The sequence below is a fragment of the Miscanthus floridulus genome, chromosome 7, assembly GCF_019320115.1.
Source record: "Miscanthus floridulus cultivar M001 chromosome 7, ASM1932011v1, whole genome shotgun sequence".
Taxonomy (NCBI): Eukaryota; Viridiplantae; Streptophyta; class Magnoliopsida; order Poales; family Poaceae; genus Miscanthus; species Miscanthus floridulus.
The window spans coordinates 100,165,881-100,191,828 of record NC_089586.1 but is presented as its reverse complement, the minus strand read 5'-3'; the positions used below and the strand labels follow the sequence as shown (position 1 = coordinate 100,191,828).

General features: G+C 48.6%; 1 protein-coding gene, 1 long non-coding RNA gene and 1 pseudogene across 2 annotated transcripts; all 3 read left to right on the top strand.

Annotated features, from left to right (window-relative positions):
* The first annotated feature begins 2,863 nt into the window (after nucleotides 1-2,863).
* Nucleotides 2,864-5,717, top strand: LOC136463970 (rho GTPase-activating protein 5-like). Its single transcript, XM_066462934.1, has 5 exons — nucleotides 2,864-3,417; nucleotides 4,071-4,191; nucleotides 4,273-4,392; nucleotides 4,657-4,887; nucleotides 4,972-5,717. Exons 1-5 carry the CDS (start codon nucleotides 2,972-2,974, stop codon nucleotides 5,497-5,499), a joined length of 1,446 nt encoding a protein of 481 aa, XP_066319031.1. The 5' UTR covers nucleotides 2,864-2,971; the 3' UTR covers nucleotides 5,500-5,717.
* Nucleotides 5,718-14,298: 8,581 nt separating this feature from the next.
* Nucleotides 14,299-15,423, top strand: LOC136463969 (transcription repressor OFP8-like; annotated as a pseudogene).
* Nucleotides 15,424-19,823: 4,400 nt separating this feature from the next.
* Nucleotides 19,824-20,800, top strand: LOC136463968 (uncharacterized). The gene is made up of 2 exons (XR_010761122.1): nucleotides 19,824-20,387; nucleotides 20,555-20,800. It is a non-coding gene; the product is annotated as an uncharacterized lncRNA (long non-coding RNA).
* The last annotated feature ends 5,148 nt before the right edge of the window (nucleotides 20,801-25,948 follow it).

The window sequence follows — 25,948 nt, the reverse complement described above, 5'->3', positions numbered from 1 at the left end:
ATTCTACATCACCGTTGGGCAGAAGTAGAATTAATGCATAAATCATTAACTTTTATAACTGTTCTCATGCACTAATTCTACATCACCGTTGGGCAGAAGTAGAATTAATGCATAAATTATTACAATTATGATATTGTTATTTACAACGTTGGTAAGAAAGTAACAACATCATAATCATATCAAAACTCTTTTTCTCCAATACCACATTGGTTCAAAATAACTGGAGAATCAATAATTTCTTTAGCAGCGAAAAATCTTTCTTTTTCTCCAATTAAATACCGCATTGGTTTAAAATAACTGGAGAATAAACAACTTTTTAGCTATGGAAAAATTCTCTTTTCCTTGAATTTTACCCATAGGAAAAAATTATATTTTCTATTTCCTTTAATCCATTAATCAATTTCCAAGAAATAAAGATTTACTGGAAAACTTTTCTTTTCTCCAGTTAAATATCATGTAGGTTTCAAAATCATTGGAGAGTATACATTTTCTTATACTCAATTTCTTGAATTTTACCCACAGGTAAAATACATTTTTCTATTTTTCTTTTGATCCAATTTGCATTTTTCTAATTTTCAGGAAATAAAATTTTACTGAAAAAGGAAAAATGAAAACTGATTCATTTCTTTACTATTCCTTCGGTCCAGCCGGCAAATCGGCCCAGCCCATCTATTCTCCACGCGCGCTGCCACACCCAGGCCGCAACCTGGGCCTAGGCCGGTAAAGCCGCGCCTGTGCGCTCGCCCGCCTGGGCCGCGGTCGGCCCGATCAAGCACCGCCGTCGGATTGCATCCGACGGTCGCCCGGCCGTTTCGCTCGAATAAAAAAAAGCCGACGCCGCGCGCCCCGGGCAAAACCCTAGAGTCATTTGCTCCGGTCCTCTCTCTCTCTTCACAGCCGAGCACAACCGAGCGAGAGCGAGAGCAGCGACCATGGCGAGCTAGGCAGTGGAGCAAGCCTTGGCGCCGTCGCCGGCCCCCTCGCCGGCGCGCGTGCTCCCCAACGGGTGAGCACGCCGCCGTCGAGCAGCCTGGCCGCGGCGCCCCCTTTTCCGAGCCCAGCGAGCAGCTGCCCCGGTTCGACCTTTCTTCTCCCGCGCGCCGGCGTGACAGTAACGCTGCACGGCGGCGAGGTAAGCCACCCCCTTCCCCTTCTTTCCCCTGCGGTTTTGATTCTCTTTTCCTGTTCTTCGATTCGACCAATTGGGGATAGTTAGGGTTAGGGTTTCTTTTCTCTTTTGATTTCTTTTCCTTTTCGGAGTTCATCCGAATCTCTTTCCTTTTCTTTCTCCGATTTGGACTGATCTACCGGAGTACGAGCCCATGGCTCCCCTGGCCTCTCTCTTTCTCCTCTTCCTACTCTCGGTGACCAAAGGAGGAAGACGAGATGGCGCCGCCGTGGAGCTCCTCACCGGCGTGCGTGCTTGCCCAGTTGCGGAGCACGCCGCCGTCGAGTAGTCACGCGACGGTGCCCTGTTGTTCGCGCGCGCCAGGCTACCCAGCCCGGCGGCTCTGTCTCTGTCTCGTCGGCCATGGATTTGGTCGACGGCAGTGACAGGACGGCCAGGCTCCAGGTAGGTAGCCTCATGACCGTCCTCTTTCTCCATTTAGGGTTCGAGTTCCGTCCCGATCCGATCTGGATCTGACATTTTCTTTGTTTTTCAATCTCTGAAAACCCTCTCTGATCTAGGGTTAGGGTTACACAGAGTGAACCTGGCTCTGGTACCAGTGTTAGGATCGTAGGATTGGTACATCTGTGTTTAACCCGTAGATCCGCCGTGGACAATAGTTTCGTGACCTCGCGGACACCGATGTCGAGGCAGCTCTGGCTCGGTGGCGAGGTACAATGGTGGTCCAGAGGGGCCGATGTACCTGCAGGGACGACGGCGATGGTGGAGCACATCCCGTCGCTTCCAGCACGACTTTAGATCGGTTTTAGGGTTTGTCTGTAGGTGGATGGCGGCTCCGTTGAACCTCTTAGTCCGAGCCCTCGCCCCCCACCTTCCTTTTATGTGTGCTGTGCGACAGGAGCCCACCAACCGAATTAGGGTTGGGCTCCCCCGATCAGGGAGCAGAGATAGGGCCCAATAGGCCGTTGGGCCTATTGGTGGAGATCAACTAACATAAGTCACTCACTGACCAGTGACCACGCTGGAAGCAACAAGGCAGGCAGACGCCTCTTTTCAACATCACCAGTATCGTTAAGATATCATAAATCCCACTGCTGACTGCCCCTCTCTCTTAAATCTTGAGTCTGCCTACCCAACACCTATATATTCTATGTAGTTTCAACACATAAATTTTTATGCACCATAGAATTAAGATCCAACAGCCTCCACTCTCCTTCTACCTCCAGCATCCAGCCTTCTTCTATCTCCAGACAATCATAAATCACAAGATCACAGATCCACATATCATAAAAAACAATTTTTTTTCTATAGAAGGACAAATCACAGCAGAGGAGGAGGAGAGACTATTGGAGCCGGATCCGCTACAGACCGAGCTGCACGTTGCGCGGCGTCAGAGAACACGTCGCTTCGCTTGGACATAGCAACGGCGTGGGCGGGATCAGAGGACGCATGCGTGTGTTGCGCGGCGTCAGCAGAACCGGAGGGACGAAGTGAGAAAAAATCCATGTGTTTTTTTACGCTAAAACACATGTGTGTTGCATTTCTATAAATCTTAATCTATCCATTTTATTTGAGACTAAGATGCAGTCAAAAGCACCAGCCGGACGGAAACAGCAGCGGCTGCTCCAACGAGGCGGCAAGCGTAATCACATGAGGCGGCCAGGAATAAAAACTGTTGCCTGTTGTATATAAACTGGCAGTTAGTAGAACAAACAAACCAGCCACAGCGTCCAAGCGAGGCTTTTTGCCTACAAAACAACACACCACGCCGCCGCCGCTCGCCGCCCACTTCTCTCCCACCTCCCCTCCACTCTTTGCTTCTCGCGTAGGGGTTAGAATCCCATGGCGCTGTCGTCCGAGATCCGATTCGGCCACCAGATCCCCCTGTCCCACTCAGACACCGACTCCTACGAGGAGGAAGAAGAAGAGGAAGAAGAGGAGGAAGAAGAGGAGTTCGAGGGGGAGGAGGAGGAGGAGATGGATGAGGTGACGGTTTCGTCTCCGCTGATGCTGCCGGCAACGGAGGCCAGGGGAGGGGTGTCCGTGGTTGAGATGGTGACGGGGGCGCTCCGGAGGTCGCTCATGTTGTGCAGCAGCAGCGCCGGCGCCGGCGTGCGCGAGCCGGAGGAGCTGGAGGATGACGGGGCGACGCCCCCGCCGGGTATGCAGATAGGGGGGCCAACGGATGTGCGGCACGTCTCGCACGTCACCTTCGACCGCTTCGTCGGCTTCCTCGGCCTCCCCGCCGACCTCGAGCCCGACGTGCCTCGCCCCGTGCCGAGCGCCAGGTCAGTGTTCCAACACCTTTGCTCCCCGCATTGTTTGATCTGCGTATGTACATAGTTTCCTGCCCTGGATTCGCAGACAATTTTGTGGGTGAACTCTGCGACTGGGATTCCGCCCCCAGAAATTTGGAATTTGGCGCCTGGTTGGACTGAATTTTGCGTCGTTCTGACATTAAGCTAAGTTGTCCAACAGCGCCACCTAACTGAACAAACATGTCACAGTACGATAGCTGTTAGCTTTCGGGTTTACACATGATGATGCGACAAGCCGATAAGGCTGTTGCTTTGTGATCGTACCTCATTTTCAGGACAGCTGCTGTTTCCAAGGCTGACATGATCAAGTTCAGCTACTGCCGAATATTCTAAAGTGCTTTTCCTGTGGGAAATAAGTCTGTTTGTACTTACCAGGGAGTGGGATATTGTGATGATCTGTCCTTTTTAGTTTTCTATATTCATTTCCATGCAGGCAAAGATACCTAAGTTTATTATCGGTTTTTTTAGTTAGTGTCTATCTGTTCCATTGTCCTGGTATTGATGTACCTCATCCATAGCCTTTGAGTTGCACTAGGGGATTCTACAAGTTTAACACCTTCACTTGTGTTTACCTGAAGCCTAACTGTATTTAGGTTTACTAAATGGTATATTTCTGTATACAGTGTAAGCGTATTTGGAGTTTCACCAACTTCCATGCAGTGCTCGTATGATAGAAGAGGAAACAGTGTGCCAACAATACTCTTGACTATGCAAACGAAGTTATATTCACTTGGGGGTCTTCAGGTAACAGATGCGGAAATTTTGAAATCAGAGTGGCAGCACAGATAGTTCTGATTTTTTTTTTTGTTTTCCTTGTTTGACTAGGCTGAAGGGATATTCAGGATAAATGCAGACAATAGCCAGGAACTATATGTGAGGGATCAACTAAACAGGGGGGTTGTTCCAGATGGTGTTGATTTGCACTGCCTCGCCGGACTGATAAAGGTTTGTTCGAGTGTTTACCTTTTCTGTTTTCCTTTTGCATTGCCTTTGTTTTGTTAACTTGGCAAACTTTTGCATATATAGATTGGCAGTGTCACTGTCTACAACTTTAATATTTAGTCTTTAAATATGTTCATTCAGACACACCCAATAACCAATACACTGATCAATATGAAGCACAAAGTATAGCTCAGCAAATTAAGATTCCTTTTTATTTAGTTTCTCTTCTACATTAGTCATGATTAATGTAGGGGTTGCTGATTATAGGCATGGTTTCGGGAACTTCCAAGTGGAGTATTGGACTCGTTTACTCCAGAACAAGTGATGCACTGCAACACCGAAGAAGAGTGTAGCCATCTTGCAAGTGCCCTACCTCCTGTTGAAGCAGCATTACTTGAATGGGCCATCAATCTCATGGCAGATGTTGTGGAAAATGAAAGCTACAACAAGATGAATGCTCGCAACATTGCTATGGTTTTTGCACCAAATATGACCAAGGTTACTGGCAAGCATATTTGTTTCTCTCTGCCTACATTTTTTTCAGAATCTGTAGTCTAACCACGGAGCATTGATCTCCTTCAGATGGCGGACCCCTTGACTGCTTTGATACATGCAGTTCAAGTGATGAATTTCCTCAAGACACTGATCTTGAAGACTGTAAATGAAAGGGAGGAGGCTGCTAAAGTAACCAGGGCATTCCCATCGAACTCTGGTTCCTCCAGCGACAAAGATGAACCTCAAACTTTAGAGCATTTGGACATGCCCTTTGTCTGTTCAAGTCAGCAAAACGTAGATTATCCTATAATTGATGAGACTAAGCTTGATCAGTTCCTTTTTAGAGTGGAAGAAGCTCTTCATCATGAGACGCAAGGCAGCACTGATGGACCCAAGAATCATGACAGTAGCAGGGGTGACCAGAAAAGCAACAGTGAAATTACTCCATTGGACACTGATTTGACCAGCCAAAATGAGTTCAGTAACAACAATGAGGAAGGTCTCTTTGACAAATTTAAATTTAGGAAAGGAGTAGGGAGGCTCTGCAGACACCCTGTATTTCAGTTCAGTAGGTCCATGAAGAAGTCCGATGAAGCAGAGCAAGCTTGTGTATAGGGTATGCGGTATGCCTGTGTAGTTGATAACGCCGCTATTTCTGCAGCTTGTTTACTGTGTAGGTCTTCCGCTATTCTCCTAGATTGTGTGCCTAGAAGGTATTAGCCCCTTTATTAGTACTGATTTGGGTGTATATGTCAGTTGGTCACTTCTCATCGTCCTAATTGTTAGAAGCCAAGATGTGGATCTATTGTAAGTGTACTGATTATTATTGACTTTGTCAGATACAATCTCTTGTATGATTTTCATTTTACGCGACGATTTGCTTGGTGCTTAATCTACCCTGCGGTGCAGCAGTCTCCGGCATTTTATCTTGTGATTGACTGTGCACCTTTTTAAACAGTAAGTCCTTGTGTTTGTAATTTTGTGTTGTTCCGCATGGGTCTTCTATAGGCGACGACTGACGAAATCAGGTTCCTTTGCTGACTGCGTCCGCAGCTCGTTTCTACTCAACTCCTGCTTACACCAACTCTGCTACAGTACTTAATCCTACGAGAGCAACTTAGGCTCACTGGGAAGAAGGAACCACTAACAAAGTAACAACGGAACCACCGAGGCAAAGTTGCTACGGCTTCTAGAAGAATTGAGTCCGCCAATCTTGAATGTTCTGGGATCTTTCTCGCTGGTGTTTTCCTAACCATCCCATCAAGCCAACGTCGACGGCAAGTTGAAAGAGACATGCGCGATGCGCACGTTTATCCCGTCAAAGCAGATACGCGTGCTTTGACAGGAGTATGCCGGCCCGCCGGTGGCTCGGTGCGCTGCCACGGCTCCCTACCAAATGCAGCAGGGTTTCAGAACGTGGCTCCCTATCAATTGCGGCAGGATTTCAGAATGTAAGGCGCACGAATTTCTAACCCTTTTGCCATCAGCCCATCAGAAACAAATATTCCGGTATTGCTTCAACACTAAGACGTCCAAAAAAGGATCGGATAAGATTTCACGCTAATGTGTAGCTCCACTGGGCCATATGCGCCTCTCAGTCGTGTCGAATTGGATTTACCTTCCTGAGCCAGAAAGCACGCGGATGACCAGATACACGGCATGCATGCGGATGCGGTGGGCACTGCAGGTTCGCACTTCGCAGCGTGTTTGACGAACCGGCCGCGCGCGAGTATATAGGCGCGCGTAAAGTAACCCGGTCCTGGATCGGAGGCCGGAACCGTGAAGTGCAGTGCCGCAGCAGGTCTCCTCCCCCCCCCGCAAGCCGCCGCCTTCGACGACCGCTCCGCCGGCCACGGCGGCCAGCGAGATAACAGGAGGTCCAAGTCCAGCTGGGGCCGTGACGGCGCTTGTCCGGGTCGCCGAGGCAGGCTCCCTCATCGTCGTCCCATGGCGCAGGCGGTGGCCGTGACCGCGAGCCTGCTGGCCGCCGCGGGGCTCGGCGGCGGGGCGCTGCTGGCGTGGTGGGCGGTCGCGTTCCGCCGCGCGAACGCGATGCTGTGGATGGTGCCCGCGGGGCTCGTCCTCCTCGGCACCCCGCTCATCGCGTGGCTCTCCGTCCTCGTCGCCTCTGGCACGGCGTCCCCGCCCCGGTCCCCTGCTGACGATTTAGGCGCTGCACAGCTGAGCTAACTGGTTGTCTGCTAACCATGGCGCACGATCATCGATCCTGGCAACTTTTTGATTTGTCAATCCATCCTCAGTCCTCAGTCCTCACAAGTATCGATATATCTGAACGGGCTGCATGTTCTTGGTCCTGGGCTTCATGCTAACCAGATGTCAACATGAAGCCCTGTCGTCTTGGATATCGTCCGCCACGGTGCGAGCCCAAGGCTCGAGGCCTCATGCTGGGTCCAATTGATCCTGCGCGTGAGCGCGTCCCAACCCCATGCTCAGTTGGGTGCAGTGCTGGGCCTTTTTTGCTTGGGCCCAAGGACTCTTAATAAACAAAAAAAATTCATTTCCTCCGTCTCTCGCGGCGTGTACGTATCCGTGGAGATCATGCTGAGCTCTCACGATCAATACAGTCTTTCAGGGGGCAGAACCCAGCTGTCCTGTATAATTGCCCGCACGGTACGGACGCAAGGGCCACAGGGCCGGGGAATGCTTCCGCCATGCTCCTGGTCACCCTGAGGGGACCTTGGTTGGAGATCGACTGGAGATTGGAGTGTATTATGACTCCAGATTGCGCACTTTTCACCCCTTTTCACGATTTTTACTTGGCATCCTCTCTGGTCAGGCTTACATCTAGCAGATCGATGAGACTTTTCCCTGTGTGCCATTATAAAAAGATCGTAATCCCCTGTGTGCCTCTGAAAAAATTCAGCGGTCTTCAGCGTCACTACTTCAACTTTTTCGTGTCCTCCATGCCACTTCCGTCAGTTTGGACGCTAACGCCGTCAAACTGCAGGTGTGAAAAGACGAAAATGCCCTTAAGTTCAAATATATTATTATTTTTTTGAGCATCTTAACGACTTCAAATGAAAAAACTCAAAACTAGAAAGTTGTAGATCTCGTCGAGATCTATAATTTTCATATAAAAATTATTTTCATTTAATTCCGTAAAAAAATATGATTTGATATGATTAATATATCTTAGAAAAAATCATATTATTTTTTTGCGAAATTAAATGAAAAAAAATTATATGAAAATTATAGATCTCGACGAGATCTACAACTTTCTAGTTTTGAGTTTTTTCATTTGAAGTCGTTAAGATGCTAAAAAAAATTAATAACATATTTGAATTTAAGGGCATTTTCGTCTTTTCACACCTGCAGTTTGACGGCGTTAGAGCCCAAACTGACGGAAGTGGCATGGTTGACACGAAAAAGTTGGAGTAGTGACACTGAAGACCGCTGAATTTTTTCAGGGACACACAGAGGATTACGATCTTTTATAATGGCACACAGGGAAAAGTCTCCGGATCGATCCCATCCCACTAGAGTTGATTATGCAGTTGATGCGTACGATGAAACACTAAGCATGCAGTGACACAGGCACGCGTTGACATAGATAAAAGAAACAGTACAAATCCAACATAATATAATGCTAGTACTTATAAAAGCCAACATAACTAAGAACCATCACGCATCCACATCGCAAACCATCTGATGCGATCAGGCATGTGCTTTTTGTGGGGACATGATTCAGACCTCTCCACGGTAGCGCTAGCGCGCGTTGCTTTTACGTGATCGAATGCTAACGGTTTTAAGAAACCGCTGTAGAAAAATTAGCTCTTTCCTCGTACTCCTCTCCTCTGTGTTGATTAGCTAGGAATAGGCCCTAGGTAGGAATCATGGAGTTGCTTGAGAAGCCGAGAAGGTATAGATCAACAAGAACCCATTGCCTCCATGGGTTCTCTTCTCGATGAAGTGTTTAGTTTTTTTCTGTTCATGGCCCTTCAACTAGGAAAAAACTTGGGCACGGACACTCCCTAAATACCCCGCCGTGGAGATGGTTGATGACACGAGTCAATACACAATCATTCAACCGCGTTAATTCAGAACCATTCTATAAATCTAAGAGAAGTAGGAGTAATTGATTAAAACGAATATTATTACATAAAGTTAGAAAAAAAGCATGTGTGATTGGATTTTTTTTAAAGTTATGTGTGATTGGATTTTTTTCGAAGATATGGACACATATCGTCAATTAGCAGTAGTTTCTCACGGTGGCCGCTCGCACTGGCGTACCTGGCACTAGGGCCACTAGGGCTATGACCCAAGTCTTAGCCCTTAATTAAGTGAATAAATTGTTATTTTTCAATAGCCAAGCACAATTAGCACTACTGCCTAATGTAATTGTCCTAGTCTTTGGCTAATTGTGTGTCCGCCCCTATCAGCACGAGGACTGTCCTCATCTCTTTTTCCCCCCTTTTAACTCCTCGGACTGTCAATTGTCCGACTCTTGAACTAAACAACGTGACCAGAAAACAACAGCACAATTCCGGCAGGATGCGGCAACAACGGGTCGTTGGCGATTGGCGAAGGAACGAAACGTGCCCCCCCCGGAATCGCCCCGTCGTCCACGACAACGGCGCGCGCCACAGAGAGTTTTTATGCCAAACTTGACCGCGCGCGCGGACTTCTACTTCCCACAGACCCACGCTGCCGAATTTTTTACATTTTATCCTTTTTTAAGTTTCTCACAAATAAACCCCTGACGGAAAGAATTCAGAAAATTGACCCTTAGCTCGGCGCCATTGGTGCTGGCGCTGAGCTAACACGTCTCGGCGCCAGCGTGCGCCGAGCTCCTGGACACGGCAGATGACATGGCAGTGACTCGCGCCGTGATCTTGGCGCCGCGCCCAGAGTGACTGGCGCCGAGCCTTTAATACCTATGGGCCCCGCGCCTCTCTTCCTCTCCCTCTCTCCCCTAGCATACCGAGCTCCTCCCCCCGCCGCCGCCGCCCGCTAGGCCACTCCCACTCCGCCTCTCGAGCCCCGGCCCCGCGCCGCGCTCGCGCCCCCAGCCACGCCTCCTGGCACCCCCCCCCCCCCCCCCCCCCGCTCCCCGCCGTTGCCCGCCTGTCTCACCGCCCGTCGCTTGCCCTCCCGACCTCCCCCCGCCGCGCCTCGCCTTCCCGCCTCCGCCGCCTCCGCCCTACATGCACATTGAGAGCCTTTATTCCTTCGTCCTCAACCTATTAAATAACCACTCACTCCCTCTCATTCACACAACAACACAACAAGGTAAGAAGAACACTCACTCAGCATTTTCTTTTATTGCAGTACCAATGTCTGGAGGGTCGTCCAGAGGAAGAGAAAAGGGGAATGGGAACTACCATTAGGTGGGAGGGTCCTCTTGGTCCTAATTTCTTTGAGGAAGCTCTTTATGAGAGGTTCCCAGTTGAGAGCAAAAGTGATTTCACCAAAGAGGCACCACTGAGATGATACGATGAAAGGAAATAAGAGTGGCCAAAATGCATGCATGGTGATGACTGCCTAGTGCAAATGTTCACCGAGGGAATAGATAGAGGTCATCGTTTCTTTAAATACCCGCGAGCATGGGTAATTGCTATTACTATTTATTTCTTCAATATGTTCCTCCTGTATATAACTTACACGACATACTTATTGTAGTCTTCTTTGGTCGAAGACAACTGTGGGTTCAGTAGGTGGGTCGATCCTCGACCTATTTATCCGTATGCGGAGTACATCTACTACCTGCAGGACCGTATCTTCGATCTAGAAAGGAAAGTTAGCAGCGGTTACAAGGACGACGGACAGGACGACAACAACAATGATGTCGATTCACAGAAGGCACTCTGCAATGATTCATATTGCACTTGCTCTAACCACAAGAACAAGGGGCCTCTCCCGTCACTCCCGCCACCACCAACAACAACAACGGGAGGCTACTATGGAGAAGGTGCAACACAATTGGCTATGTGGCCACACTACTAGGATGACTTTATGTTATTCACATGCCACATCTATGTGTTTGTTGTTTGGTTTAATAACCTAAGGCATGTTAGGTTTAGTCGAAGGAAACTCTGTACCCAGGTTAAGTATATGTTCTCACATGCCATTTCATTTGTTTCGTGTGTTGAATTATATAATGTCGTACGTCGTTAGGTTTTATTTGCAGTATGTGTTCACATTTCAATACATCCGTATCATTAAGCGGAATATTAAGACCATAAATAATGAAAACAACCACATAATGAAAAGTTCAATACTATTCCACATTACAAGCCATATTAATACTAAAAGTACGTGTCGATAGTAGACATAGGGGCAAATGCACTTCCAAATCCTCAGTCTGAAACGTACTGAGTAAGCAACTCATCATCCGAGTATCAGTCCTCTACTACAACCATGTTGCTGTGGCTAGGCTCACCTGTGTTTCTCTGACCTGCCTATCGCCTGTAGTAAGCGGCCTTCGCTTCATCTACGGCCGCTGCGGCCTGAGTGAAGAACGCGTCGTCATCTTCCTTCGTCTGTAAGCCTGCCTCTGCTAGACCGATGAGCTCGCTCAGTCTGCCAGTGTCTTCTTCTGCCTGCTCCGCCTGCAACCCCGCCTCTACTAGAGCGATGAGCTCGCTCAGTCTGCCAGTATCGTCTTTAGCCTCCTATGCCTGCAAGCTCGCCTCTGCTAGAGCAATGAGCTCACTTAGTCTGCTAGTGTCGTCCTCATCCTCGCCCCCCTCATTAGACAACACAATCGGTGAATGAACGGTGCGACCAACTCGAGATCTATGCTCATCTAACTTCTTCTCCTCATACCTTGTACGAGCCAGCTCTGCGACATGTTCCTCGCTGCAACCAATCCCTTCATGTATAAAATGCAATCAGTTAGCAACACGGTTATATTTCATTTAAAATCATGCAACGAAAAAAATGTTGTCTAACACTCACTGCCACATAATACAACAACATGCTCGTTCAAGACCTACATCTGTACTCTTGTCTCCTTCCTTGCCTCATTCCTTGCCCTCTCCTCCTCTAACGTCATCCGCCTCTCCAATCCCCATTTGTTAAGCTCAATATCGATTGGGTTATATATACCACGCTGTCTAGCAAACTCACACATCTTTTTTTTGTGATGTTTAACGAATAGGTTGACGTAGTCAGGTGCATATCCACTCTTCCGTGCAATTACTTGCCTCTTCTTTAGTTCATCCAAGAACTTAGCTTGACCATCATAACATTCCCACCTGCATTTCCTAGTGCTCTGTTCAAACGGCAAATTCTATCATATATGTCTTAGCAAAAGAAACAAAATACGATTTCATGTTTACCACAAAAATAACCAACCTCATCATACTCAACCATATGGCCGCAATAATGGCATATTCCAAGCTCCAAAGGGACTAGGCCATAGTTGGATTTAACACCACATTCGCACATGACAGGAGGTGCTTTGTAAATTACCCTTTCTTTCTTCTTTTCTTTAACCTTTCACGGTTCTTCCTGTCATTGGTTCTTAGGACCATACAACCATTCCTTGAAACGACACTTTGCCATTGAAAACACCTAAATAAGTAGACATTAGTACATGAACACATATAGCTCAATATTTCAATACATACATTTTGCACTTACTTCATGCTTGTTTGGACACACAAACTCCAACGTATTCTTAGGGTTTATCACAGCTCGATCTCCATAATCGCACAAGAGGAGGTTCCTCGAGTCGTCTAACTGTGGCTAGGTGCTTCTCCTTAGCCGTCATTGGCGGAGGGTTAGGAGGGTGGAACCCACCACTTGAAGTGCTCACGTGGATGTCTCCCTCTAAACCAATCGTCGAAAAGGAGGTAACTAGGATCAAATTTGTCTACACCGTCGATCCACTGAAAGAAAAAGCACCTCTCATGGTCCTACACAACGAGATTCTAATAAAATATTAGTAGCATACTTACACAAATAAAGAAAAATGATAGTGGAAACAATTTCTTATATTAAAACGACTATATGTGTAGAAGCAACGCGTCGCTATGTCCGGATGTTTCGATTAAAAAACATGGGCCGGAAAACCACAGTCATAGTTAGAGACATGGAGGTCAGAAGGAACGAGGGCATCTTTGCTAGACGCGTCGGGATATAATTCTCGAGGACGACTCCATTTTCGCCAAAACTTTTCCCGAAACATTTCTTGCATCTAACAAAACGGATGTAATTTAACAAACATAAATCAAAACATCACAAATAAATATCAATGAGAACCATAACTACAATACAATCAATTTCGTTCTAAGAACCCAAAGCAGTTAATATTAAACCATAAACCTAGGGTTTTCCATTTGATGTACAACAATGAACCCATAACATAACTACATGCGCCTAGGTTTGCTAGCTTTTCCACGCCTTGGCATCATCCTATGGTTGTATAATACATATATTGATGGATACAATGAAACTCTAAGTGATGACGATTATTACGTTCAAAAATCCGACTAATACATACCGAATCGATGCGAAAAAAACTAGGAGGGGAGCGAGGATACCTTGCTCTCGAAGATCTACGGATCAAATCAAAGTTTCCAAGGTCCAATATGCCGATTCGTGAGGTAGGGTAAAGTGGGGAGAGAAAAAACCCGAGAGGGAGGAGAAAGAAGAGAAAGAACATTCGGGCAGGAAGGTTGGCCGGAGTTAAATGGCAGTGAGCTCGGCGCCAAGATCTACGGTGCCGAGCTCGGCGCCAGAGTGACTGGCGCCGAGCTCACTGCTGCCAGAGTGACTGGCGTCGAGCTCACTGCCATGTCATCTGCCGTGCTCAGGAGCTCGGCGCCAGAGACGCTAGCGCCGAGACGTGTTAGCTCGGCGCCAGCACCAATGACGCCGAGCTAAGGGTGACGTCGAGCTAAGGGTCCATTTTCTAAATTTTTTCGGTCAGAGATCTATCTGCGAGAAACTTAAAAAAAAATACTAAAATGTAAAAAATTCAGCCCACGCTGCAGGTTTGTGAGCAACCGATGGTCCAATGCGCCATCTCGGGACCTGCAGGCGTAAGGTTGGCACATGCGTGAGGGCACGTAGTTAATAACGCAACTGTGCCATCTGCAATCCTGCATCTTTTTGCAGTGTTTTTTTTTAACTCTTCGATTTGCAAATAGTTACAAACTGTGCAGCTCATTCATTAGCGCCTTGTTTTGTTTCAATTCAATCTCACAGGAGGGAATCATTGGAGAGATCGAACCGGTGGCGTGCCGTGGCGCCTGCCGATCCGTTCGATTCGAGACCCGACGGCTTCCGAACGTCCCATACTTGGATGCAAAACGCCGGCGCCACTCTGATGGTTGGCAACAGGCAAGTTGGGCTCAGACGCGCCCATTTGCGGGGTCGGGGACGCTGGCCGCCTCGCTTTATAAGACGTCGCGAGCCGTTCCAGCCTTGCAACACGAAACCCAGACGCCCAGACCCACACACACCACACCACTGTCCTCTGCGCAAGGTTACCACAGCTCGGTGAGGTAGCGGCAGGAGCACGAGCCATGAAGAGCCCTGCCGTTCCGGCCAAGAGGCTCCACGGCGGCAGCGGCAGCGGCGCGGGGTTCGCGCTCGGCTGCGGGTGCAAGGACGCCAAGAGCGTGTCGGTGTCCGTGTCCGCGTCCGCGTCGCCGTCCGCGACGACAACGGCGCCGCGCCGCAGGAGCTCCAGGCTGAACCCGTGGGCGTCGACGACGACGGACACCCTAACGACCGCGTCGTCGTCCTCGCTCTGGGAAGACGCCGTGGCGGAGCTGGGCTACAAGGACGGCGGATGCCGGATGCTGCCGGAGACGGAGAGCGCCGTCGCCACTCCGAGCTTCTCCGGTCTGCTGCGCGAGCTCAGCGAGCTGGAGCGGAGCGTCGCGTCGTGGGGCGCGGCGCGGAAGGGACGACACCACCACCGCGAGGACAAGCTCTCGCCTCCGGAGCCGGCGCCGGCGCCGGCGCTGCTGCCGCTGCGGCAGGAGCACAGGAGAGCCAAGGGCGAGCTCATCAGGGACGCCAAAGAGGACCGGTTCGTCGATGCGGACGACGGCGACGCGGGCTCGGGCGCGGGGCTCGACGGCAGCGTGGCGGTGGTGAAGCGGTCGGACGACCCGCTCCGCGACTTCCGGCGGTCGATGCTGCAGATGATCGTGGAGAACGGGATCGTCGCCGGCGAGGACCTGCGCGAGATGCTCCGGCGCTTCCTCACCCTCAACTGCGCCGCACCACCACGACGCCATCCTCCGGGCCTTCGCCGAGATCTGGGACGACGTGTTCGTCGTCGCCGCGTCCCTCGACTGCTGCGCCAGCCCAGGCCGGGCGGACCTCCTCCGTCTCGCGCCGGGAACTACCGGGCAGGCCGCCGGTGCCCAGGACGCCGTCACGCCACCGCCGCTCGCCACCGGCGTGGCGCGTATAGTAGTGGGCACTTGTCGTATACGTGCATTGTCTTTCTCTTTTGTTACCCGGGGTGGCAATGTACGTGCGCTGCTCAAAGGCAATACGCTACATCATTTTGTTCCATTTCCGCGTATTGGCAAAACGCACGAGAATGTACTTTTTTTGTTTTCTACTCCTACCACTACTAGTGAACATGATAGATCGAGTGATGTTTATGGCGCTAATCATGGCGAGACCTGGTGAGAAGGGAAAGGACGTTGAAAGGCGTTGCGTTCTTTTAGTTTTGCCACTGTTCGCTTGAGCTTATCGGCCATACTGTTTCAACCCTCTCATAACAAATCAGTATCAGCATTAGCATCGACATAAGTCGTTTTTTCTACCCAGCCGAACGGGTTAGATGGAATCTGGATCGATGGCGTCGGAGATCAAGGACGGGAACCCGTGCCCCGGGCCCGTCTCGCGTCGCATCGCATCGCACTGGCACGCGCGTGCCCGTGCGCGCATGGAGTTCAGCGAGGGATGGGGCGGTGGTTGGCCCGAGCGCAGAGCGAGAGGCGAACGAAACAGCTGCCATGCCGATGCCGCACCCGCATCGTGGTGGCGGCGCGCGCGGTCGGGGGCGTCACGTACGTCCTGCGCCATTGATCAGCGCGGCAACGGTGGAGCTAGCGTGCGTGCGTGTCCCTTTCTGCCACCGCAGCATTCCCTTCTCTCCTGCCGTGGCCGTCGCCCCCACCCGGGGGGGTCCCTGGTTCCTGGAACTGCCAAAGCTTGTACTGTGCCCAGCACTGGTCCAGCTCGTGCGTAGCCGCTGTCACACGCGCCGGGCATCGCTAAACTTCAAATTACATCGCTGCCAAAGTACCAGCTTGTATCATTGTGCGCACGTAACGACCACGGTCCACATACCCATCTACTGTGCCGGATCAGCAATCATCTATCATGCTCATGCCCCGGAAAAGACGAGGAGCTCCTGGCCTGCTTCGGTCGCCTCCCCGTCGCTCACCCCGGGCCATCGTATCGTATCGGCATCGCATCTCCGGCGGCATGCCGAATTGGATGCACCCGGCCGGCGCATGATGCACGTACGCCGAATACAGATCGCGTACGTGTACGTATGCCGTAACAGCAAGGAATCCATGGCGGGGACTGCACCAGACATGCCGGCATGTAAGGTGCACCTAATTTCTTCCCGAGGCGGGCCGCGGACACGGACGCTGCCGTGCTTTGTTGTTTCGCGTGGACGCGACCGGCACGGACGGGACAAATTCCGCCCAGCCCCCGCGTACGGGCCACGGGAAGAGACAACACGAGAGGGGCGCCACCGCGCGAGGGAGCCCCGGCCTCCGCTCGCAAACGGTTGTCCGCACCCTCGCCTCCGGCATCCTCCCTGCTTCATCGCATCCGATCGATGCATCATGCCTGCGCCGGTCTTTCGGATCTCCGAGAAATGCTCCCGTGGGCAGACCGACCTGTTCGCTGGGTCGTAAACAATCAGAACAATATTTTTCTCACATGAGTAATAATCCGTATCATTTCAGCGCAGCCGAACAGTCTGACCGGTGATCGGAATCTGATTCGTTCCGGTAGTCTCGTGACCCTGACTCCGTGATGAGCCATGAGCCCATGAGTAGGCGAGGACTGTCCGCTTCGAGCAGGAGCAGGATTCTCGCTTCGCAGTTCAGCTGGTGTGGCAAGGGAATATCTCATCTGCATAAGATACGGCCATAGGACAGTACGTACATCTAGGCTTGGGGGCACTTCCGCACTTGCAGCCTTTTTGAACACCGGCAAGATGCAGATGCGGCAGCGGCAGGTCATCATCATCAGACATCAGTGTACGAGAACGTGCGTTGTTTTCCTTGCCAGGGAAAGGCACAGGACCCACGGGACTAACGGCGGTGACGACAACTATACGCCACATTTGTCTTTACTGACGCGTCCTAGCTTTGGTCTCACTCGATCCCTGCTCACTCGAGTACAGATTTAACCCTGTTTCTACGCTACCCTATAATACATCAGTTAGAATAAATTTATAGCCACACAATAAATATCTGCTCCATAGTCATGATCTATACTACATCCACACCCATGAATACACCCAGAAAATATAACACCATCAAAATAGATGTACCAGATTATCTCTTAGCTATTCTCTCATTATTCATCCAAATCCGACGGCTCAATGTTTAGTGTGTCTGCCCTCTGTCGTCCCTCCCGCGGACCTCCCACGACAACCAGTGACGTAGCCACAGGGTATGCCAGGGTATGCACCGGCATACCCTGCAAACCTAGACAACAGTAGTATATATACTATTATATTGTATATACGATGTATTTGTTAAAAAGAAAAAAAAACATATGTGGACACCATCACGTGATGACGGGAGGCCCATATGATGCACTGACGCAACCCATGTGGCAAGGGAACTCTAATTCTCCAAAGTCTAAACGTCCGGTATGTGCGCTCCGTATACGACCCTTCGAATTTCCTAATCTAATCTCGATCAGATGGGAAGCCACGGAGGAACACGTGCGTCGCTGCCTGACAAGTGAGTCTGTGACGCCCTGGCCGGCCGTGGCCCCTAGGTGCCATGCCGCCCTCCGCCTATGCTCTGAATGCTGGATCGGAGGATCGTCGTCTAATTCCCACGTCCTGTCTACAGAATATACGGTCGCTATTTTGGTTAGGTAAATTTTAATCTTTGCTCTTCGTGTTTTTTAGAAAATTATTTTCTACATTTATAGCTATTTGGTAACATTCATATCCAGTTGAACCTTCTAATCCTCCACCTGATCAGGTTGAACTAGTGGTGGAAGACCGGTGGTTGATCTGGTTGACGAAGAAGATATAGTAAGGACATTCATATTCCTTGGAAAACGTCGAATAAAACAGTATGAAAAAATAACATTGTAAGCCTCTGATACTCTTTTATGACTATATTGAAACTATCGGTATGACTTTTGAACTATTTATATTGTATTTAGTAGATGGTTTCAACTTAATCCTTGAATTTAAGCCTTATCATGTTACTTAGTGCATGTATACCAAATCACGTGTAAAATTTACAATTGTCACTGAATTGCTAAAATGGATTTATCAAATTGTATATGAATTTTTTTGCGGCATACCTAAAGTTAAAATTCTAGATTCGCCACTGACGACAACAGAAGGAAAGGCATCAATGGCACTCGTTCCCTCCCTCGACCTCTCACGCATGGGAGGCAGGTGCGGTGCCCTCCCCTCCCTCTAGTACTGGCGCCGATGAGGCCCCCCTACATCTAGCGGCGGCAACCCTCCCCGTCCCTCCCTTCAGTGATGGCGTCGACAGGATCGGGGCCCTGCATCCGACGGTGCCCCCTTCTCCATCCCTCACTGGCGGCGCGCCCTCCTCCCTCCCCACCGATGGCGCCCCTCTCCCTCCCCACCAGCGGCGCATCCAGCTTCGTTGCAAACAGCACACGGTGGTGGATCTGGCGACCAGACGGCGGCACCCTCCACCGCACCGGTGGCAGCGCACACCACTACCACGCCGGCGGTGGCGAAAACCTGCTCCCGCTGAAGGCAGTGGTGGCGATGCATCTAGGTTGGGATGAGGAGGATCCATGCAGGGGCGCCGTGGATTGATCCCCTTCGAGCTCCGGCCTTCATCCCCCACCCCATCAATGGCGTCGGACCGCCCTCACGCTGCCGATGGTGTCTCCTAGCGATGGATCCAGGAGGGGATGAGGAAGATCCGTGCATGAGCGTTGTGGGGTGATCCAGCTAGGGGATTTCAGTTCCTCGGGGCATATGAATAATATTTTCTCGAATCTATTTTCTTGTACATGCTTACCCAGATGTTTCTACAGTAGCAGTGCTTACGATTTGTTTACTTTGCATGAACTGGAAATACAGTCTTTTATCCATTCCATTTACTTTGCAAGAACTGAAATACAGTCTTTTATACGGGAGAATAGATCTGTTGTTTTGGGTATTGCTGATTAGTTCTTAGTACTACCAAAACAATTGCCTGCATCTATTATTAATAAAATCTATTTTTAGTTCTACCAATACCACTATTACTTCTACCAATGCTAATACTCATGCTACGTTGTTGCTTTTTGGAGTCGATTGACTTCTACATGTTTTAGTTCAAATGTGCTATCGTGAATATTGATGCATCTAGCAAATCTCATATGGCAGCCTGTAGTACATATTTCAGTTCAAATCTGCTTATACTTACTACCAAGAAATGGTGGGCATTATCACTACTAAATCTTATGGTTGTAAATTCGATACTTGATGATACATGATGATGCCTGTTTAGCTGCATACCTATGTATTTTACTGAAATTTGTACTGAAGGTTTTTCATTGTTATTGTAGGTTGGTTCGAATCATGTTGCACTCTCACGAACACTATTGTAGATTGTAAACGGAAGTAGTAGTGTAATCACACCCTATTTCAAACAATTAGTAGTAGCTGATTCAAACAAGTATTAGTGTCCGAATTAAAATGATTACTCTTACTACAGCTGCTGCTGCTACTACGATTTCTGTTGCTACTCCTAATGCTACTACTAATACTACAACAATAACTACTACAACTGTTGTTTTTAGTTCTGAATCAAGTCATCTCCTGGATCCATGTTCGGCCTCGCCCCGAGGAAATTGGCGTCACTGATTTGTTGTTGATTGAGATTTTGGTTGTTGGATGAATTTACTTTCATCCTATTGTTTCAATCACTGCTGGAGGAGTGAATTTGTAATATTAGTTTTTTGCGCAATGCTGTTTTTTTTGTAATTACTACTGAAATTTTGTAAATTACTACTCAAATTTTCATTCAATGTTACGTTCAATAAAATTTCAGTTTGATATATGCACGTATCATCATGCTTGCTGATGGATTCCTTTCTGAATTTGATTTCTTATACAATATAAGGTGGACACACGAATGGACTGAACCACACCGTCTGTTGAAGAGAAGATTACTTACGCCTCCAAAAGAAGCCGAAGTTCTTTTTTAATTCACTAGGTGCTAAATTTATATACTGTAGTGTCAAATGGCTTGCTGAAATGGAAGGATCTGGATTACGAACATGCTACATGGGAACTTCAGTCTTTATCTTCAAAAATAGACAAGGTATGCCGAAAACATTTATTTGTGTTAACTGGCACACGACAACTTCATTCAACATTTTTCTACAGTTGTCTAGTAATGTTGCTTTGCTAGGCTACCTCATGCAAATATTGAGGTCTCTTAGAGTGTTAGTCCAACCAAGTTTTTTCTTTCTGCTCTTTGGACATTAGACCATTTGAAGCATGGGTTCAGAGTGACCCCATGGGATTTCCTATGAAATATGTTACATTGTTACATTCCAAAGATGCCCTACATTGCCGGCGGAGAGCATTGCCTCACTGTCAAGCCAGAGCTCAAGGAGGCAGGGCTTCGTGCAAGCAAGTGCTTTGTTATGCTCGAGTGTTTTTCGAATTATATACGTAGTCATATACAATTGTGTGAGATTTAAACTATGGAAAAATATCGTTGTTTGGTTGTTTTCGTGTGCATCCTAGAAATTAAATCGTGGCGTTAACATGGGCACTATACTAGTGTTTAGAGCTTAGCAACAGCAGTGACGACTACCATATGCCGCAATTTGTCTTACTGATGCCTCGTAGCCCTGTCACTACGTGCTCACTTGCGTATAGATTGGCCAGCTGTGTCCACTGTTTGTTAGTGTTTGCGCCCTAGTGCTTATATATGGCCATCGGGCCGGCCCGGCACGCCCCGGCCCAGGCACGGGCCAGGCATGGCCCATAACTTCTTGGGCCGGCACAGCACGTCGTGCCTGCGGGCCGTGCCAGCACGGGCCTTGTGCTTGGTATTCGGCCCAAGCACGGGCCTACGGGCTGATTTTTAGGCCGTGCCAGCCCAACCAGCCTAACAAAAATATCAGGCCGTGCTAGCCCACAACCCGCAATTCTGTAAACACGCCAGCAAATTTAGCTCTACTTCAGTTTTCAAATTTGGAATCAAATTTCACAGAAAACATAAAGGATAAGAGATCATAGATTTACAATCACAACTCACAATCACAAGTTCACAACTAGACCGGATTTAAAGATAACAATTAACAACTAGACCAGTGACCAGTGACCAGTCACAACTCACAAGTATGAAGTATCTTAATAGATTCACAACTCACAATCACAAAATAACAATGCACAAACAAGACTTAAAAAGATAATTGAGTTGTGTTCAATGCTGCCTCATTAAAAACCTTTCTTGGTAAAACTCACCCTTGTGAGAAACCCTAGAAAGGAAAAAAGAGTGCAGCACAGCTCTTATAATGATAAGTTCAAAGTTCGGATACAAATGTCACTCTCAGTTTTAGCTCTTATAATGATAAGTTCAAAGTTCGGATACAAATGTCACTCTCAGTTTCATCTCAACTCTCATCTCTCATCTCTCCTCTCAATCTCAAGTTCTCAACTTACTCTCATCTCTCAACTCTCTCAGAATAGAGAACACTAAGTACCAGCAGAAGTAGATGCAGAAGCCACTGATGTACCAGCCGAATGAGCCTAGATGCACTCTGAATTTCTTCATCAAGATATTTATGCTCGAAGTAGCTTGCCAACTGTTGATTGTATGTTGAATGCTGCAGTCTTCGTTCTCCCAACTCCCAATCCTTGATGCAAGTAAGCATCTCCACATGTTCTGGCAACAAGCGTCGGCGTCGCTCTTCAAGTATCCTTCCTGTCAAGCTGAAGCATGATTATGAAGACACAGTAGACATTGGAATAGACATTATATCTTTTGCCATTATAGATAAAACAGGAAAGGTTAGTTTGTGGTCACGCCACCAGAGAAGCAAATCAAAGTTGCAGTGACATTATCACTATCTAGGTAAGTTGCACCAGAGGCTCCAAGGTCTCCAAATATTCTTCCCCAAGCCTGTTTTCTCTTACCAGTTTGGCCTACAGGATGTGCAGCCCTTCTATTCTTAGCTGCATCAAACTTGCTGTCATACTTGGCAAACAACTTATAAAGTTCAGTTTTAACAGAAGCATAATATGAACTGTAATCAACACCAAGGTTTTCTTTTAGAATTACCAGGACATTAAACATACCTCTCATCTTAGCTATTGGATCAAGAATGAAAGCAAATGAATACAGCAGAGGTATATTTTCTCAGTATTTAAGAAATTTTAGTTTCATCGGATGCACAACAACTATCAGATTTTGATCCTTTTTACTTTCATGCAAATGAGTAGAAATCTCAAGCAGATGATGCAAAATAAGAGGGCTAGTTGGATAGTACACACCAGCAAGAACAACAGTTGATTCATAAAATACTTCTAGGAATTCCAATACCTTTGCAGCTATATGCCAATGCCTTGGAGTTAACAATTTAGCCCCAAAATTAGCATTAATGAACACAGAAAAAACTTCCTTATATGGCAGCAGGTGTTTAAGCATAAGGTATGTAGCATTCCATCTAACATCCATATCCAAACCAAACTTCCTAGGTCTTAAACCTTGAGCATTGCAGTAGTTCTTAAACATGGCAATTCTATGATTAGAAGAATTCAAGAAGTTAATAGCAGTTCTAAAATCTTCTGTGTAAGGTTTGAACCTCTTTAAACCAGATTTAACAATCAAATTTATGATATGACAAGCACAATGTTGATGAACAAGGTGATAAGTTCTTTTATTAGGATCAGAAGGTGTAGGGGCTGGATTAGAACCCAAGTATCCTGCAAACAAAGGTGTCAAAGTTTCCATTGCTTTTGCATTAGAAGAAGCATTATCTAGAGTAACAGAAAAGATCTTGTTAATCAAATCAAATTCCTCAATCACAGAACCAATTTTTTCAGCAATGTTCTTACCAGTATGCTTCACCTCAATCAATCTCAACCCAATTACCTTTTTCTATAGCTCCTAGTCAGCACTCACAAAATGAGCAACTACGCTGATGTAGTCCTCCTTAGCATTACCAGACCAAATGTCAGATGTCAAACCAACAGATGAAGCACCACGCAAAATATGATTCTTAAGCATATTACGACGTTCAGTGAATAACTTACTTAGGTCTCTAGTGGTGGCCTGCCGAGAGACCCTAGTAAAAATAGGGTTATGAGCACGTTGAATGTACTCCTCCTATGCATCAGTGTCACCAATACCTGAGGGAAGATCAAGCCTAGCAATCAAGCAACACAGCTCATGTCTAGCTACATCAGGTTTATAGTCCCAGTTGCGCAAACCATCAGGATTAAGCGCAAGCCTAGACTGAACAACAGCACGTCGATTAGTTTTTTCCATACATGATTTCTGGTGCCTCTTCAAGTGCCCTGTTCCAGAAACAGATCTAGCAGACAAAGTAGCCTTACACATTTTACAAACAGCTTTAGTGCAAATTCTACTACCGTTCATATCCTCATAGATCTCATCAAAGTCAGCCTAGACAGGAGTTTTGTGCTTACCAACTCTGGTTGCATTACCAGAAATAGATGGAGCAGAGTTGTTGGTGTTGGAACCAGTCCCAGCTGTTGTCGCCCCTTCACCACCGCCGCCGTCCAGATCGATCGAAGCCTAGCTGGCTCTGAGATCGACACCGAACAAGGCAGCTGCGTCCTCTCGGAGGTCATCGTCGTCCTTGCCCTCGGGGGTCATGCCTGGTAGGACGGCATAGTCATCCGCCATGGCAGTGACCGCTCCGGCCCCATTCCTCGACGGTGTGGGTGGACGCCGAGCTCGCTCTACGCCGTAGTTAGAAGACGAAGCATCGGCTACCGACCTGCAGATCAAGAAACACATCAGATGATAGAATCAGATCAAGAAAGAAGATGCTAGGGTTAGGGTTTACCTGCGCAACCAGAGCCCGGTGCCGGAGAAGACGACGACCCTCGTAGAGAAGACGACAGACCGTTAGCAAGGACGACGAGCAGCGGAGGAGGGATGACACTAACAGAAACACGAACTTACATATCACCAAGAGGGGGAGAGAAAGGAGATCAGGGAGGAGAAGGGAAAGGCTGGCCGACGGCGGAAGGCAGATCAAGGTCACCGGAGTCGATGAGGTCGGACGTCGAGGAGACGGCGGCGCGACGAAGGCGAGGCGAAGACGAGAGCGGTGTGGGCGCTACGCGGCGGGTGGAGTTGAATGGATTAGCCTATTAGGGTTAGGTGCGGAGAGGGGGTGGCTAGCGGCCACGGCGTGTCCCTTATATATGAAGGGAGGGGCTGAGTGTGGGCTGATGATGGGCCAAAATGGTCGTTGGGCTGGCGGGGACGGGTAGCCATTGGGGGGGGGGCTGGCTGCCTCGGGTCACTGTCGGGCCTCCCTCCATTTCTCGTGCTGGGCCATGCTGGCCCACGGGCTTGGGGGTCAGCTGAAGCACGGCCTGAGCAGCGAGCTGGGCCAGTCCGGGCCTGAGTTTCATCGGGTTGTGCCGGGTTCGTGTTGGGGTTTTTTTTCGTGCTTCGTGTCATGCCGCTGTGCCTTATGCTACATGGCCAAGTATACTAGTGCTAAACAATAGCACTAGCCTGTCCGTGGGGCGTGAGCAACGCAGCTCATGTTACGAAAGTTACGAAGTAAACACAGGGACAGGATTGCATCTTTTTTACTGCTTGATTGACATCAGGTATACTTCGATCAGTGGGCAGTGGCTGACCGAGTTTACCCACATGGTCACCAATGGGCTTTGTAAAAATAGAAATTAGAAAAGCAGGATGAATGCCGGAAGAATGTGGCGTTTGCCTGCCTTTTACAGCCTCAGATGTCAGATGTAGAACTGCAACAGATCTGAATGGATCCGCTATCGCCTTTGCAGGTGCTGTAGTGTTAGGCTTTTGAGCCTGACAGTTGTTGCAGGCCAAGTCCATGTTACATTACACGGCACGCATAATCAGCCCAACTGTTGGATCTATTAGAACGTATCACTTCATCTACACTGATGAACACATCGGTTCAGCTAGTGACTTTTGAAGCAAGGTGATAATTTTGGGCTGTCGGCCCAACATGGCCCATGTATGCCACCGGTTCATTGTGGGCCTAGTTGGTAGCCACGGCACAATGGTCATGCAGGCCCAACCCTAATCGGCATACGGCCCGCGCCACTAGGATTCAGGAAAGAGAGGAATCTTGCTGCGGACGCTCCGTGCAGTGGAAGCTCTAGCTCCGGCAGGCCGCGGCATGTTCAGCTTCACTGCCAAGCCTCAATCAAAGCCTCGGTCTTCAGCCGTGCCCAGTTCCGGTTCCGTCGTGACCGTGTGCGCGCACCCTTATAAACTCTGTTGTTCCTTCCTTTCTCCCGTAGCTCCGAGCACCGGAATCGAGGGCATATTTAACTTTTTACCAGGACGACGTCTCCTCCAATAATAGTTTTAGGTTTGACGCTACACTTTTAACAATAGAAAGAGAAAATCAATACGTATTTATCACTTTTGCTCGCGTGGCACGCCAGCTCCGCTGTCTAGCTCGGATCCGAGTCAGCAGACTCAGGTAAAAAGACCTCCCCTGCTCCTGGCGTCTTTATCCTCCCCTGCGCGGCCCGGCCCACTCCACTCTCCCTCCCTCCCCTGTCTTACTCTGCTCCGTGCAACGTCCACCCCCACCTCGAGCTATGTTCCAGTCGCTCCCAAGCACTTTTGCGATAGAGTAAAGGTATTGTAACACCCTTGGTGTTACGCCCTAA